Raw genomic sequence first — 18,014 nt, forward strand, 5'->3', positions numbered from 1 at the left:
TTGTAAGGACAAGAATATAAAATCTGATATTTAAAAGCAGACAGATTTCAAAAACTTTTAAGAAAAATGAGTTATTCTTTTTCTGGTTGTTAACATAAAATTAGGTTTAGTATAACAGCAATGGAATAAAAAACCCAGAAACATATCTCTTGATACAATAAACCATGGATTCAATTTTGTATTAATCAGTTACATTTCTGGGAGCAAGGGATGGTGGTGATGGTGAAAATAGAACTTCTCTCTGATGTTATGCTGTGTGAAAGCAGCTGGGATGCTGAGCTATAAGTGAACATCCTAGAACTTTGTCCCATTATGTAAGGGGTTCCCCCTTCAAATTAGTAGTACTTCTAACAGAGGATGGTTTAAAACAGAAGACATTTAGGAATTAGTACATTCATCCATTCTTCTGACCATTCTCTATAGTGTTAGTAAAGTCTCCTATTCCTCTGCTACCCACATTGATGGGGTTCTTGCCATTTTTATCATTTATTCATCCTTGTATTCATTCAATTAGTCTTCATCAAATATTCATGGTTTCTGCTATGAATTCAGCACTGAGCTTGGCACTAAAGATACAAAAGAAAATGGGTTTTGATGGGCGAAACCAAACAAGACTGGTCTCTTGCCTTATGGATCTTATGGGTTAGCAGGAGGAAATAAATATTAATAAATGATTCAGAAATAAATATATCAATAAAGAAAATTTGTGCTGCCATGTGTACAGATGTGATAGCCAGACTGATCTGGGTCCAAATCCCATATCTCTCTCTTCCTAGTTTTATCCTCATGTGTAAGACACTGAAACTCACTAAGCATGTTTCCCTATGTCTAAAATGAGGCTACTAATGCCAACTATGCAAGATTATTCAATGAATTAGAAATTATCATGAAAGTTGCCTAATAATTGTTATAAAAAGTTGACCAAGCCAACTTGCTTCTTTGGAGGACAGGATGCCCCCCACCCCCAATTTAATCTTTAACAGATTCCCTAACTTCAAACTCTACCAGAATCTAGGAAGCACACCCTTTATTTCCCTAGAATTTAAAGTTAGTTTATCAAAGTCATTGTCTGCCCAGAAACTGAGGGAAGACAATGTAGAATTGCTTTTAATTATTATCCATTGAACGTACATCACATACCAAATACTGTGCTGGGTAGTTGTTAATTTTATCTCACTTAAAGATTACAACAATTCTTAAAATAGGTATTATTTTTATTCCCAACAAACGACATAGAAATTGAATCTCAGATATATGAATTTTTTTGTTTAGGGAATATCAGCTGAATCTGAACACTCCCAGCAAAGCAGTATTGGGAAAACCCACTTTTCCTCCTGCGCCTTTCTTCCCTGTGTATCTCCTTTACTTTCACATTACTCTCTCACTTCTGGTCACCAAATGTGTGAGTGGAGGGGTTCCATCACCAAAATCCTACAACACCATTTGGAGGTACTGCAAGTTAACTCAATTTAATTCAATTCTGACACTGTTTACCTGGAGATACCCCACAGATTAAGAGCTTAGTCCCACAAGCCTGCTTCCATCTCTTCTTCAGATGCTAATTCCAAGTGGTAGATTCCTAGGTTACTCACAACTTCTGTCTGATTTAGTTACAAATCAGAGATTCTTACTGTCCCCTTCTCAGGTCCGATTAACTTGCTAGAGCAGCTCACAGAACTCATGGAAACACTTATTTATGCTTCCCAGTTGATTAAAGAATTTGATAAAGGACACAGAAGAACAGTCAGATGAAGAGATACACGGGGCGAGGTCTGGGAGGGTCTCCAATGCAGGAGACTCTGTCCCTATGGAGTTTGGGTGTGTCATCCTTCCTGTGTGGATGTGTTTGCCAACCTGGAGGCTCTTGGAAACTCCTAATATTAGAATTTTATGGAGGCTTCCTCACACAGGCATGATTGATCATTAACTCCATTTTCAGTCCTTCTCCCTTCTCTAGAGAATGGGGATGGGACCCAAAATTCCAAGCTTCTGATCATTGCTTGGACTTTGCCGTGCCAGCCCTCACCAGGAGCCCACTCAGAGTCATCTCATTAGAACAAAAACACCCCTACCACCCACGAAGTAACACGGTTTCAGGAGCTCTGTGCCAGGAACCAGGGGTAGAAACCAATATATATGTGTACGTATGTTCTATTATCTCACAAAAGCCAACATGAGTTTCCTGCATCTCTCTGGTTTCTTTGCCTAGTTGCATTGCTAGTCCTTTCTCACATTACAGAACTAGCAAGTTGGGATCCTGTGTCCTGCATTCCTCTTCCATCCGCTTCTCCACATCCTTCTCTTCAGCTGCATTAACGCACCTTGAATGTGCCAACATTCTGCTATACTTCTGTGCTCTGGCAAGAACTGGGGCAAATTAATGTTCTTCTAATTGAATGGATGGCTTTCTGGGAAATGGTGGATATTCTCTTTAATAGATTTGCCTGAGCTAGGAAAGAAAAGAAGGGAAGCTGTGATGAAAGATGTTTACCCTGTGAAATGCAAAGAACATCAGGAAAGAATTAGCTGATGAGGTAATGTTTTCCTGATGTGAGAACAGAATGATCAACAATCAATAACATAAAAGGGAGAGAAAAGCAAGTATATCCCAGTGAAAAAGAAAAGGAAGAAATAATGGAAAGGGACCTTGGTGACTTCATTTACTGTTCAGTTTTTACTACTGTTTTGGGATATGGGGAAAATAACCATACCTGATTTTATATGCTTAAATGCAAAACAAAAACAAAAATCACATATTACAACACCGGTTCGGGTCTGCATATAACACAAATGTTGTGAGAATAATTTAGATTGTATAATTGAATTCGAAAAATTACTTATAAATGTTGAAGGGTGTTGGACTTGCGATGAGTAGGTGAGATAAATTTTTTAGAAACTCAAGATTTGTAAGATTCTTTAAAGTTTCTCTTTGAGTGTGTGTATGTGTGTGTGTGTGTGTGTGTGTGTGTGTGTGTGTAAACAACAAATTATACCACCGTCATGTAGGGAGTTTACATAATTAATATCCAGAAAGGCTTTATCAATTGGTACTCAATAAATCTTTATCTAATAAATAAATACATGAATGAAGAGGAAAACCATCTCAGTTCTCCCAGTTAATGTGGGGATTGGCTGACGGTCTAAAGTAGTCACAGCCCCTAATTCCTCCTCCAGTGAAATGAGGCAATCATTTATGATGGAAGGCTTGTTCTTGAAGAAACTGAACAGAAGTAGTTCTGGTCACGTCACACAAGGCAGAGTGAGTGGAAGGAGGTATACACGGGACTGAACACAGGGAGAACAAGTTAAGTTGTGCATTCTGAATGGTGAAATTTCCCAGTCTTCTTCCCACACTCTGATCTCCAAGTACTGGCAACCAAATTTATAAATGTAGATTGGAGTTAGTTGGAATTTATTCTAGAAAAGTTGAAAAACACAGGAGAATAGATCTACTTAAACTAACACTTTGGAGTAATTCAATGAAAAAACTAGTTGCCTCACTACCCTACAGTGTAGTCTCCAAGTTAGTAAGTGGAGTTTCCAGCCAGGTTTTTTGATGCTTCATTCTTAAACATGAAAGCATAGCTAAGAATAGTCAAATATTTGATGGAGGTATCAAGGATTTGAGCCTGAACAAACAACAAACAAAGATAATAGAGATAATATGAAAACTAAAGAAAAATAAAAGTTGCAGAAATTTAAAACCTTAAATCAAAGCAAAACTGAAACATTACCTGTGACAAAGATATTGAATTACACTGCCCCTACCACCACTAAATAAAGAGGAATGAATACTAGAGAAAAAGGATAAGCAGACAACAAGAAAGAACTCATGGAAAATAAGCACACGACAGCCAATAGAAGAACGAGGAGATAAAGAGCACGAAGTAGAGCAACACAACACGGGAGTCTGTACCTGGGGTCCTGAAAACTCCCTAAGGACTGAGACACAGAAGGTGAAGCACCGCTTCAAAAACATCTAGAAAATAACTAAATTCTTTTATTGAGCTACATAACTATCTTCCTTCTTTAAAAAATATTTTATTGGGATGCAGCAACCCTGTCAAAGAGCTAGTAAGTTGTCCCTCTATATCCACAGGGAACTGGTTCCAGGACCTTGCCCTCAACAGCAAAATCTGCAGCTGCTCAAGTCCTTTCTACACACTGGCAGAGTATTTACATATAACCTCCGCACATCCTCCCGTATGCTTAAGTCATTTCCAGATTATTTATAATACCTAACGTAACTGCTATGTAAATTGTGGCGAGCGTGCAGGAAATTAAAACTTTGCTTTGTGGAGCTTTCTGGAACTTTCTTTTTTTTGAATATTTTCAATCTGCAGTTGGCTGAATCCTTGGATGTAGGACTTGCAGGTATGGTGGGCTGATTGTAAGATCCTGGAGCCATGATTACAGACAATCTGAGAATTTCTAATTACAGCTTATTCCCTGCCTTAGTAATCTATATAAGTTGACATTTTATTCTAGCTGAAACACCTCTTAATTTGTAACTGTTTCCTATTTTTGTTAATAGTTTCTTGAACATTATCAGCAGTAGATCACTGTTAACTAAGTATACAGTACATTGGTAAATAACTTTATATATACCTGCTAAATTTTCCTATACAAATCTCTCAGCACAAACTGTTTCAGCCATGGAATGGTTTCTTTTGAACACATGTTAAACTGTGTTCTTTTTGAGTGGGTTTGTGGTACATATTTAAATGTTCTGTTCGGGTACGTGACTTGGCTTATTTTAATGTACTGCCTCTCGGCTTTAGATGTCACCCAAACATTTTGTTTGATTCTAAACTTTTGCTTAAAAAATCTCTAATAAAAATGTCAAATAATACCGCATATTTATTTGCACATCTGTTGCCTAGAACTCCTCCAGGAAAGAGACATTATTTTATTCCACATTCTCAGTCCCTAGGATGATATCTTATCCCAAAAGACATTCAGTGCATGTGCACACATTGCACTGAATAGAAGTCGTGTCCTAGGCACCATGGAGCGCTAGTAAACAACAGCAGAGTCAATGCTCCCTGTGGGCTGCAGACAGAAAAGAGCCCTAAGGATTCTTAGTCTTTGTTTGTTTGTTTGTTTGTTAGGGGAAGTGCTGGGGACCCGGGACCATATGCACGCTGAGCATGCGCTTTACCACGGAGCTACCAACTCTGGGATTTGTTAGTTTTTTAATTTAGATTCAACTAAGTAGAGAATGAGAAAGAATTGAAGTCTAAAATGAAGCAAAATTCTATCATGGATGAAGTGATCTTAATCATTGGGGTGAAATGTAATTGTCAGAGAAACTGGGGTTGTACATCTATGATTCTAGTACCTGAAACTGTTTAGGTTTTTGAAGTTATCATAAATGCCATTGGGGGCAAAAAGTAAAGTACCCATCTTCTTTTCTTGTGTTGCATGTTATTCACAGGAGTTGAGCTTCCCTTTCGTAGGACTATGGAAAAAGCATCAAGCAGAATTTATCTACACATAATATGATTTCTTGCTCTTTGGATGGTTTGTTAAAATTATCCTTCTTAATGGACAATTAGAAACCAGAACCCTACACCTTGTTCTTACTTTCTTTGTTCATCATGTTTTTAAATTAAAAAATGGGCCAATACAATTTACCTATGACTCAAAAAGATACTTTTCATTTTTGGGGGTTTTAGATTCCACCAAAAAGAGGACACTCCTCAAACACACACACACACACACACACACACACACACACACAAATAGTAACAGCAACAACAGAGAGCATTACCTTGTGCTATGTAAGGTGTAGTTTCCTCTTTTGGAGGGATGTTTGTGGGTCGAGGTGTGGGGGCAGGAGGTCTGTTCATGATGAAAGACCGACTTTCGATTTTTTTCTTTATACTCCTATTGGCCAGTATCATGTCATATTCACTGTCATCAATCTCAGCGAAAGAGTATGGGTCTTCCTCCTCATCTTCATCCTTTTCATTTTCCTTCTCTTCTTTTTCTCTTTTGGGTTCACCTCCTATTTTGTGTCTTGCACCAGAATCACACCAACTTTGACTTCTCTCCACTTGGTCTCTCAACATATTTCCTGCTTATGAAATATTTAGATGGTGGTTACTCTTATATTTTATGCAATATTATTGGTATCCATCTGTCACTTGATTGAACATGCCCCCCCAAATAATTTATATATTATCCTGTAAGTTCCAAAAGGAGGAAAGTGAACCATGTAATTTACTAACATATACTCCTACAGTTTACAATTGTTAACTTGTTGGAAAACGTGTTTAAAGACATAGATTTCTTTGAAAACATATAAACATGCATATAAATATTTTCCACATAGTTTATGAATGATTTAATTTTAGGAAATCAAATTATAAAACTAAGCCTCAAATTCCAAATGCTTTGAAAACTTATGTTTTTCAAGCATAATGCACTCTCAGATTTTTTTTTTGATGTTAGTTTACTTTTCAGAGAGACTGAACTGAGTACTCTGCCTAAAGTTCAATTTCTCTGAAAATGACAGAAGGGAATAGCCAAAAGCACAATTATTTGGTGTTTTACAGTAAGTCTCACTCAGGCTAAGACAACTTGACCTTCAAAACTGCAACTCCTGATTTCTATTAGCCAACATGAACCTCATTCTGAGATAAAGGACACTGAAAGTAAAGTCCATGACATAAAAGATGGCACGGACAAACTTGAAGATTAATTTATATGAAAAGAATAAAAAGACCTTTATGGTTTTCAAATTTAGTAAAATCTTTACATATTTTTAAAGAATGTATTCAAATTTTCTAGCAGCAGTTATTTAGAAGACAAAGATATGTATACTGTGGTCAATGAGTAAGTTGAAAAGAATTTTGATGGTTCTCTCTGCCAGACCAATGAGAATTTTTTTTAAACGTGCCCTTTTGACAAATATTTTGCTTAAAGTATTAACAGAAACAATAAAATGGAAAGGTTTCAGTTATTCACTGAAAAATTATTGCTTTTCTATGTTGTTCTAAGAGATTCATGCACGTGAACTAAAGGAAAACTCTGCTTCCTCTTTGGTGAGAATCTGATCAAAAATTTTTTTGTTTACTTGTGGATATTTAAGTACAAAAAGGAGGCAGGGAGAGAAACAAGCTGTAGAGCAGAATATAAGGATATTATCATAAGGAGATTTAACAATTGCCCTGGGTCGGATTATGAGGAGAGACCAGAGGACAGCCCAACATCATCTCTCAAGTCTTAGCTCGCAGTGTTTCAGTGAGTTCAACCCAGGAAGTGCAAATGCCTACGTGCTTAGCACTAACTTGAAAATCACCATGATTTGCCTTTTCCCCTGTGAATAATACGGTTTTGAGATTTTGACTTCGTGACTTCTGTTTCACTGACAGCATCCCCGGAGAAACGGGATTAAGTGTGTGGGAAACACTTGCACAGTGCTTCATTTTTAGCGGAATGTGTCAACTATCTTACTTTCATGAACCAATTTCCTGAGCTGTTAACATCTCTTTGTTTCCCCACCCACTTCCCTTCCCAACTCTTTCTAAAGTTGGACTTGCACTAGAGAGAATACATTTTACTTTTTATTTCCCAGTGTATCAGATGATACTTTTCATAGAGTTGGACCTGCGTTTTCTCAACTCAGGGTGTACATCAGTAAATGAAGATTAAAATATATCACTCCTATAATTCCCATTTTTGAAATAACTGTGAAAGAATGTATAACAAAGATAAAAATCCAAAAAGCCCAGGAAACCTGCTCATAGACATATTTGACACATTCTGATTAAGGTTCTATGGTCTTAGGTCTGAGTCAAAGGGGCAGATAGTGATTGCTGCCTTGCAAGTTTGTTGCAAAGATAAAAAGAGACAGGGTGTTCTTTATAAACTGAAAAGTGTTTTATGTTATTTTTTCCAATGAATACATCCATAAATTCATCATAAAGAGTTTGATGCTTAGGCATTGAGAAGGTGGCCTCTCTTTTTCAGTAACTTGAGGGCATATGGAAGATATTCTTAAAGGAAAATTCCTGAAGGTATCACTAGTTAAAGTCAAAGAAGCCATGCAAAGTCTTTGGCAAAAAATAAGTGGTAGCTTCTAGTCTTACTTTCAAAGACCTTAAAGAATTTTAAGAAAATAATACTGGCATTTTACTTTCAATTTACTTCTACTATCAGTCCTATGAAAAAATGATATTAAAAGTAACACTGCGTTAAAAAATATAAAAATACAGTCTTTAAATTAAAGAGGTGGGTTTTTGCGTTATTTTGCTTTTTCTGTTTGGTACTTTTCAGAAGATATATTAGCCAGCACTACACTTCTGATCTTAGCTATCTGGTGAATAGAATACTCTCCGTGGAGTCATTTTAGACCTCCTAACCAACACACCACATACAGAAATTTACATTAGGAAAATATGATTTAATATTAGCTCCTTTAAGAGCTTTAACCTGATACAAGACCACTTTGCTTTCTTAACAATTAATTTTAATAATTATATAAATTTATTCGCATCTGTAAAAGTGAGAAAAATATACCAGAATATTGTTGTCAGTGCACTTCTAATCTACATACCTCCCACCATCCCAATATCGATACACCTACTTTCTCAATCTATCTCTAAGTCTGTGGGAGCTTGGCACACAGCAGGTAATCAGCAATGTTTGTTAAATGAGTGAATGAACCAGAGAAGCCCCCAGCAGGTTTTCCATACTTTCCACGAAGCAGTATTTTCCATCTCTAACTACAGTGCCTCATCTTAGAAAAGCTTTATGTTGATCAACTTGAATCAGCTTTATAGAGAGAAGGCCTTCAAGGACACAAATGCTGCATTTCATGGCTTCAAAATTCACTTGCTAAAACAGGGTTTATAGACTTTATAGCTTCCTAGGATGGACAATGAAAGTATAGTCACAAATGAGGTTTTAATAATAGATATTTCTTTCATCCTTCTTATTAAATTTCCTTTGTAAGAACATTTTATGAATTTGGAAAGTAAACATAAAATCGTGATCAGTACAGTGGGTGATAAGCAGTGCCTGCAGGAGTGAACGTGGAAGTTTGTTAGGGAGCTGGACATTGCAGGCCAGGAAGCGCAATGTGGACGCTCCTCCTGGTGCTGCCGCCACCCACCCCAACCCCAGCCCCTTTACACACCTTAATTTCTGCATCTGGGAACAAATGCCATCACAGCCCTTTAACTGTTCCTCCACTTTAGCAAAGCAGAGTGTTTTCAGACTTTGGTCTCAGTGCAGTGTGTGATAAGCCCTTTACCATTCAATTCCCTGCAGCTACCAACTGAGTGAGGCGCCCAAGGTCATTTGCAAATCTGTAACACATCAGCGGTTCTCTTTTGCCAGGAAACTAAGAGTACTTTTTAAAAAACAAAGTTGTCATTTAGTTTTCCACACGATGCTTGAGGTTCATTTTATGTGAAGAACTATAGATTCCTTCCAAGGTTTTATTCGTTACTTACATAGAGCTTTGTAATGAGACTTATTTTCTGGAAGAAAAAAGAAAGAAAAGGATACAGGAAGAGAGAGAAAGGAAGGAGGAAAGAGGGAAAGAAAGAAAGGGAAAGAAAGAAAGAAAAAAGAAAAGAAAAGAAAGAAAGAAAAGAAAAGAGAGGAAGGAAGGGAGGAAGGAAGGAAGGAAATAAAAGGAAAGAAGGAAAGAAGGAAAGAGAAAGAAAGAAAGAAGGAAAGAAAGAAAGAAAGAAAGAAAGAAAGAAAGAAAGAAAGAAAGAAAGAAAAAGAAAGAAAGAAAGAAAGAAAAGAAAAGAAAGGAAGGAAGGAAGGAAGGAAAGGAAAGGAAGGAATGACGGGAGTCAGTGGGCAGAATCTCTTACTTGATTTCCCAGGCCCTAGTTGTAAAAGACCAGGAGGAAAGTTGCTCAGGCTATGAAGGCTGATCTCTGTGTAAGTTCACCGCTGCACCGTTTCCTATGTGAGCCTGTCAAAGTGCTGTTGTCGTTTTAACCTTAAACTTACCTTGTAACGGGAACGGAGGTTTTTCCAGTTGGAAGGCAGCGGCTGCAGGTCGCGGCGGAGGGAGAGGTGGTCTGCTGCTCACGGGGGGCTCTTGTGAACTATCTTCTGGGTTGTCTCCAGGAATGAACACGTACAAGTCATCATACTGGTTCTCACTCTCACTGTCAGGCTCTGATAGGCTGTGCTCGGCCTCGGTGCCCCATTCATTCTCTTTTTCTTCCTCTGCTGTTTCATTCACCTCGGCTCCTTCCGCCCTCGGCCTGTAGATCTGCCAGCTTTCACGGTGAAGAGCTGGGGTCTGCATGGCTGTTGATGACGAAGATTGTGCGATGTCATTTAAATGCATCTGGAGGCACTGCAGATTTTGTGATTTTGTACAGAAGTGGTGGGCATGGTAACCAAACTTTTACGATCTGATATAGGGGAAAGCTGACAAATGCGTGATTTTGGTGAATGGCTGTTCTTGAGCTTTTAAAATATTTATCAAATGAAAGCTCCTTTATATGTTGCTACTTCAGTTTATGACACACCCGTATATATAATAATATGTAATACCAGAATACTACGTATATAATAATATTCTGAGTCTCTAGAATTACCGTATGAGCAGATTCAGGATATGACCACATTAGCATATTTTTATTAGAAAACAGTAATAACTAACCGAATAAGTAAGAAGTAAGTGATGGAAAAGGTAACAACAAGGAGCAAAAATCTTAACTTGCTTGTAAATAATGCAATAAAATGAACCTGTGATTCTTATTTCATTATTATTTTAACATATATTTATCAACAGATGACATCTTAATTCTTGAACAAATTACTTCAGAAAAGTGTTAATATTTTTGATGGAAAAGGCATCCAAATCACCAAAGTAGATATTTTTAAGGCTCAGTTCTCTCATCAAAAAAATCTATTCTATCTTGAAACTTAACCAAATGATTCAGTCAAATTTCTTCCATTCTAAGAATCATGATTCCATGATTTGTGCTTACACTGTACACAGTAAATGCTCTCTAACCACTCAGGAAGGAAATAGAAAAAATATACTATAATGCAGTAATTTAAATCTCAAAATTTTTTTGCTGATATTTTCTTTATAGAAATTCTGTTCTAAACAAAGTATTTACAGAAATTTAAAATGAACTTTGGAATTTCTATATTGGCGGGAATATGTGAATTTCTGTCATGAGTACAATAGAAAAGCAAATAAATGTTGTTTTAAAGGGTTGCCAAACTAAAATACAGCTAAAGAAGGCAAATGTCAGAGTACAGGAGAGAGGATTGTTTTTTTAAGTAAAGAGTTACCCTGTAGACATTTTTTAGCAATGGGAGAAAAATTAGTCATGTGGGAAAATTATGCCCATGATGGTTCTGCATATCTCTACATGAATTTTACTTTTAATTTCTCTCTCTCCTTTTTTCTTTTTTTCATGTGAGAAAGAAGAAAGGTCCAGTTACTACTACTAACTGCAAACCAAGACTGTTTAATTACCAGCCTGGGCAGAGCAGACGGCCTTTCATTCTTGCACAGATCTCTGCACAGATCTCATTCATCTTTCTGCCTCTAACTAACCCCAAACACGGATCCTGAAATAAAGTGGTCTCTAGATATGTTTACGGAGTGGATGACAGAGTAGCTGAAAAGAAATCATTGCTCAGGCTGGCAAAGGGACTTACTACTTCTGTCTCGGTGAATTGATCATTAACTTAAAAAGTAACATTCACGCCATCGGCAATTACTTGTAGCCACCATTATGTTTTTATGTATTCAGTGTCTGTGCTTTATGTGAACACCATCTAAGCAGCAGAGTCTCCTTGGTCTCTATCAAATATTCCCAAACCTGGAAGACAGTCCTGGAGAGTCTGATGGGTTTTAGCCAACTTCATAGAAATGGTGATACCAATGGAAATCTGCTGACTTAAGGTGCTCCATGCTTCACCCCCAATCCAAAGAAAGAATCAGAGGCCTGAGTCCAGTCCCAGAGAGTTTCATATATGAGACAGTTCCAGGTCCAAACTGTGTGTAGAAATGAGGTTGTTCTTTGAAAGACCCTGAAATAATACTTTCTTATTTATTATTGGTAGTACTTCTGAAGATTAAATGTCATAATGAATATATGGTCATTATCAATGATAGCCTTTATCATCACTCTCATTATCATTAAAAATGATAATAAATCATTAAAATGATAATAGAATGCATAACTAAAACTTAGTGCATTAATTTATTATGTTAATAATTAGCATTATTTGTGTTCTGCAATAATGTTGGAAGAGTTTACTGATTTTGTCAAAGTCTGTTAGCATTGTGTTTAATTATATTTGATTTGCAGGTCAGCCCATCATTTGAAAAACTGGTGGTCACTGTGAAAAGTGCAAACGACCTGCGGCAAGAGCATGCTTGATGTGTGAGCTGTCACTGTGGCCGTGAACAACCAAGAGAGTGGTCAGAGACAGGACCAAAAAAGATGATGTAGGGCCTTCTAGGCGATGGTAAGGATTACAAATACGATGGAAAGGTACTGGAGAATTTGGAGCAGAAGCATGATTAGTTCTTTCATGAAGCACAGAATATTAGGGACAAATGCACGAGAAGCTGTTGCAGGGTTTCTTAGCAGCAGTGCTTATTGGCATTTTGGACCAGATAACTGTGTGTTTCATGGCACAGGTCCTGTGCATTGTAGGATATTACGCAGTATTTCTAGCAAAACTCCCTTCTCAAATCATGACAACAACAACAAAAATCTCCATTCATTGACAAATACCATCTGTTGAGAAAACAGAGCTTCACTGAGAGTCACTGCGTTATTGTAATAACCCGGAGGAGAGCTGGTGACCGCATGGACTGGGATAAATAACAACGAAAGGGTGAGGAATGACTGAATGCTGGCTGTATTGTGAGGGTAGAGTCCACAGTACCATCTGACAGATTGGACATAGGATAGCTGTAAAAAAAACCAAGGATGACTCCAAGGTTTGGACTGAGTTGAGCAAGGAAGGAGTCTTCATTTACTGAGATGGGGAACTCGGCAGAAGAGCAGATTTGGGAGAGGCAGGAATAAGGGTTTTCAGATTTGGAAGTGGGAGGTGCGTATCAGCCTTGCTGGCAAAGATGGTGATCCAGCTGCTGTACACTGGAGGGGCCCGGCAAGACGGGCAGAGTTACGTACGTGGAGGGACACTAGGAATTAGCCTTCAGTCACTAGAATATAGCATTACATTCTGCTACAGCCAGCGGGGGACCTTAAAAAGTCCTCGTACAAACTTTCCATTGCCTCGCTGAGAAAACTAAGGTCTGAAAAGTATGTGACTTTGTTTAAAACAAACAAAAGAAACCTTAAAAATACAGTTGTGAAATAGAATTCTTATGTCAACCTGACTTGTGTATTCTCGTTGGGTAGGAAAAAAACTCCTGGTGTTTTATTACTAAGTAAACTTATTAGAAGTATTTAAATTAGCCAGATAATGTAGTAATATCTCTACTGGATGATACACTAAAAGTCATTCAGTTAAATTATCTTTCCAAGCTCCCCATGCTTTTCCATGTTCTCTTCGGTTTTACTTTACCGGTGACATATACCTTAATACAAATGTTGCATGTGTACGTAACGTACATGAACACTTACGGGGAGAACATGTGGAAGATGAGGTAACATCCTCTTCATAGTCATGTTCTTGCTCCTTATTTCTGCTAACTTCTTGGATCTGAAAGAAATGAACATAATTTTCAATGATATGTATTAATCTTAATAAATCTGCATTTTTACATATACCAAATGGAAAGTTAATACCTGTGGAAATAAGAATAAATTTTAAAGTTTTAATTTTCAAACTTTGATTATATTACATATCTTAGCTATTATATTTGTGCCATCTAAAATTGTTCAATGACACAATATTAAAAGTGTAACTGAAACAATAGAACATTTGTAATAAGCTATGACTAGATTGGAAAACAGAACTTTCTGCAACTACCTTAAGATTCAAAGCAATCGTTATGAAATTTTTGCAATACATAACTCCTGAATAAAAAGGAACACAACTATTTCTTTTAAAAACCATAAGCTTTGCTTCCTTTGAACATGCCTGTATCTTTCACCAGTTCAAAAGATATTCTTAATTCTATCAAGGACTGTGATACAGTGAAAGACAGTGAAACCGTAAAGAGGTTTATTTTCCATCTTTAAAGAGAAAAAGGAAACTGAGTAAGGGAATTTGTTTGTCCTTCTGAAATCAGTTCCACTGCAGTTAGAAGGGAGAAAAACTGAGAGAGCACAGAAACCTGTTATCTCTGAAACTGCTAGTCTCCGCTTATGACCTCTGAAGGAGACATGGGGTCTAACGTAGTGGAAGGTTCTGGAGCTCGTAGGGAAAGTGAAGTAGCATCAGTGACACTTCTGTTTGTACAGAAGAAATGGGAGAAAGAGACGGAGCTTGGTTGCATTAAAACAGGACACATTTTGTTACCGTGAACTTCAAGTGATTATTCAAATGATTTATGCTTTTGTTCTTAATAAAATTGATTGAAATGATTAAGCCATTTGCTCTGCATTTGGAATGTCCCTTTAAAAATGAGAAGCATCCATATTAGAGCATTATTAAATTTATAACAGCCTTGGTATGCAAGCGTAGCTGAGCTGCATCTTGACTTCATCAACTCAGTTTATCACCCACTGTGGCCAATGGGAGCCCAATGGCATTACTCTTTTTTTTTTTTTTTAAACTGATCTTATCCAGAGAAGCAGCACAATCTTCGATTTCCACTGGAATCTTGAAAATAAAAATCTCTTTAGTATTTTTACAGTGAGGCTGATGCAGAAGCTCATTTTCTCTTTAAACCATATTTTCCCCTTTGTGGACTCAATCAAATGCTAATGTGAAAAATCATGTAACTTTACTAGGGAGACTGACATGTTGATTGATAACTGTATGCTTTGGTATTAAAAGCATTGTTTATATGGGCATTTTTTGTTTTTAATTAGCCTGACATCTATATTTCATAAGGTAGATCAAGAATACATTAAAAAAATCCATAATACTCTTAAAATCATATATCAAAGAAGTTATTCCTGAATAAAAGAAATGGTTTTCAAAGATTTCAGGAATTACGTGAAAATCTCCAGTATACTCTTCATAAGACTAGACACTATGAGCTCAAAATCAGTGTAAATTAGTGAAGAGACTGTAGGCAAGTGTGTAGGGGTGTGTGTGTATGTGTGTGCGTAATGAGGTTGAAACGTAATAGATTCAATTTTATGTTATAACTTAAGCTTTATGACATTCGTACAGACATGGAAGCCTAGAAATGTCTCAAAGGAAGTGGCTTCCAAATTTAAAAAAATAGCTAAATTTGACTGATTTAACGACTTCCATAATTATTATGTAAAGCTGATATTTGGTACAACCAGGCTATGTGGAAAGTAATTGTTTTCTCAGGAATGAAAGGATCTTTAGACATATTTACACTAAAAATAATTGTGTCCTACTAAAGTTCTTTACACTTACAATCATGTTTAGTTTGGAAAAATGTGTTAGATTTAGTGCTATATTAACAATGTCTGGTGAAATCAGTGATGGCTTAGAAGACAAGAATGGTGACACTGCGACATCCAATCACTTTAAGACTTTGCCGTGTGGTACAGTGGACAGAGAATAGATTCTTAAGTCAACCTAAGAACAAGTCATAGTTCTATTACTTATTAGCTGTGTGACACTGGGCAAGAGACTTCACTCTAAATTTCAATGTTATACCCCGCAAAATATGGATAGTAATGTCTATGCCATCAGTTTGCTGGGAGGGTTAGATGAGAAGCACGTAAGCAAAACACACAGCATATCTACCGTAGTAAGTGCTCGATAAAAGTGATCTGCATAAGTCAGATTATCCTTCGTCGTACAAAATACAGATCTACATTTAAGCAAGAAAAGTGACCAGGTGGATTTGATGGAGATTCCTCAATAATGAGCCAATAATTATTTAACTTATTTCTCCTGAACTGTGTGCCTCTAGAAGTTCTGCTGTGACAGGAAAAGAACTAGAATATACATTTTCTGTCTGATTGACGTGTGGCAGTGTGATTTTGTTATTAAAAACACGCCTGTAATTTACAAGCTAATACAGATGAGAAGAATCAAAGAGGAAAAGATATTTAATTCTTTTTGTGGGGCCAGAGTCTGACTTTCTTCACTAATTTATCACATACTTATGCTGGTCTACTATGCGCTGCTATTGCTACTCTGTTAGCAATCAAGGTAAGTAAGTTAGAATTTAAAAAGAGACACAATCCATACTCTCAAAAATTTCACATTTTTATTGGGAGGGGAAAATAATAAAATGATTAGAAAATAATATTTTATTTGTTTTATTATCATAAGCTCAGTCTCTACAGGTGAAATGGATAATTAAAAAAATAATTGGATAACTAGGACAAAGTTTTATTCATTTGGTTTTTGGTGAGAAGATTGGGTTCAAAAATTATCTTGACACTTGCCTTGATTCCTACTTCTCTAAATGAAAAATCCAGCTTAAACAATAAAATCTCTTAGCTGAACATGCTCAGTGTAACATTCCATCCCACAGATAGTCCTTGCACCACACAATGTTTAATAAAATTACAGTCATTCATTATCGAAGATTAAAGGACTTCTCATTGACTGAGGTATAAAAAGCTCCAACATTGTAAAATGACTATAAATCAATAAAAAAATGTTAAAAAAAAAAAAGCTCCACATGGCTTTGGCATCTAGCACTGTACAAATTAATCGTAATATTCTGATTTTGAGGGGGTGAATAAAAACAATCTTCACATGGCAGTTGGTTTCCAAACATTTTAACAAGATTCTGAAGATACTGTAATTAGCCCAACTCTTGCCCAACTTTCTACAATGTTGAGTATAAATGATTTGCCAGCTTTAAAGCACATGGCAGTCGTGGAATGAGAACAAGAAGATATATGTGTGTGTGTATGTGTGTGTGTGTGTCTGCAGAATAACAAACTGACCTTGTAATTTTTTAATTTAGTACCCAAAATGAATGCACTAGGATGCAGAATCTGGAATAACATTCCAATTGAGATAATAAAGATTTTTCCTACTAACTTTTAAGAATGAACAATGTTATACTGAAGCTATGAATAACAGCAAACATAGGAGTCTCAAATTGTTTTCAAAGGCATCCTGTAGGAGTATAATATCTTAGCTCTAATAACATCTTTTAAGAGAATTTGTTTCTCCTTAGGCTACCTAGGAATATGGCCCAGAAGCAGATTCATATAATTTCTCATGAAATTTTCTTTTTATACCATGGGAATTGGAATCTTGAATGTAAAAATTAAATAGGAATTCTGATTGAGAGAGGAATGAGGAAGAATGAAATAGACATGGTGTACTTAAACTTGCATTTTGGGGTGGGGGTATGTGGACATTTTCCTTAGTATGAAGCAAAATTTTGCTAGAGTAACCTGAGGATATGTGCTCTACTTTTTTTAGTCAGAATCGTATTACAAAAATTAAGCAATGAAAAGACACTTTCACCAGGTGGTTGAAGGATACAAATCTCATTCTACACAATGAGATATTCAGTTTTCTAATTGGGACCAACAAAACAATCTGGTGAAGTGAAAAAAACAGGTGCCAAGGGGACAAGGAATAGATTCATTTGAAAGTTCACAGAAAAGGAGAAAGAAACAGCATGAATATCATAACCTACTTCCTCATATTCCATGTTTGTTGTTTCCAAGCCATTCATTTTATGGTTTTTGTCATAGCAGCCTAAAAGGCTTGAGGCAGAGAATTTCAAGTACACCACAATGTTAAATGCTTCATCAAGGGTGAAAAAGAAAAGCCCTGAAAACAGATTGTAAATTTTTAAAATCAAGGTCACTGGTGATCCCAGTGAGGGGAATTACAGTGCAATTGTGTGAATTCATAGTGGGTTGAATTGAAGAATAAAATGGGAGTGAAGAATGGAAGGCAATATGTATACAGAGTTTCCTTTCAGAAACCATGATGTGAGGAAAGGTTATAGGACAACT

The 18,014-nt window shown here is 36.6% G+C and overlaps 1 protein-coding gene across 4 annotated transcripts in view; it reads right to left on the minus strand.

The window, feature by feature from the left end:
* Window positions 1–18,014, minus strand: part of BANK1 (B cell scaffold protein with ankyrin repeats 1) — a 382,399-nt gene that overhangs the window by 30,408 nt on the left and 333,977 nt on the right. For 3 of the 4 annotated variants that reach the window (XM_074343221.1, XM_074343233.1, XM_074343229.1), the window contains exons 8-10: window positions 13,608–13,686; window positions 9,979–10,284; window positions 5,774–6,082 (exon numbers count right to left, since the gene is read on the minus strand). In XM_074343221.1, the coding sequence (XP_074199322.1) occupies window positions 5,774–6,082; window positions 9,979–10,284; window positions 13,608–13,686 (694 nt within the window). The remainder of the gene's footprint in view (window positions 1–5,773; window positions 6,083–9,978; window positions 10,285–13,607; window positions 13,687–18,014) is intronic. The other variant, XM_074343227.1, reaches the window with a different exon arrangement.

This window comes from Camelus bactrianus, chromosome 2, assembly GCF_048773025.1.
Source record: "Camelus bactrianus isolate YW-2024 breed Bactrian camel chromosome 2, ASM4877302v1, whole genome shotgun sequence".
In the NCBI taxonomy this organism is placed as follows: domain Eukaryota; kingdom Metazoa; phylum Chordata; class Mammalia; order Artiodactyla; family Camelidae; genus Camelus; species Camelus bactrianus.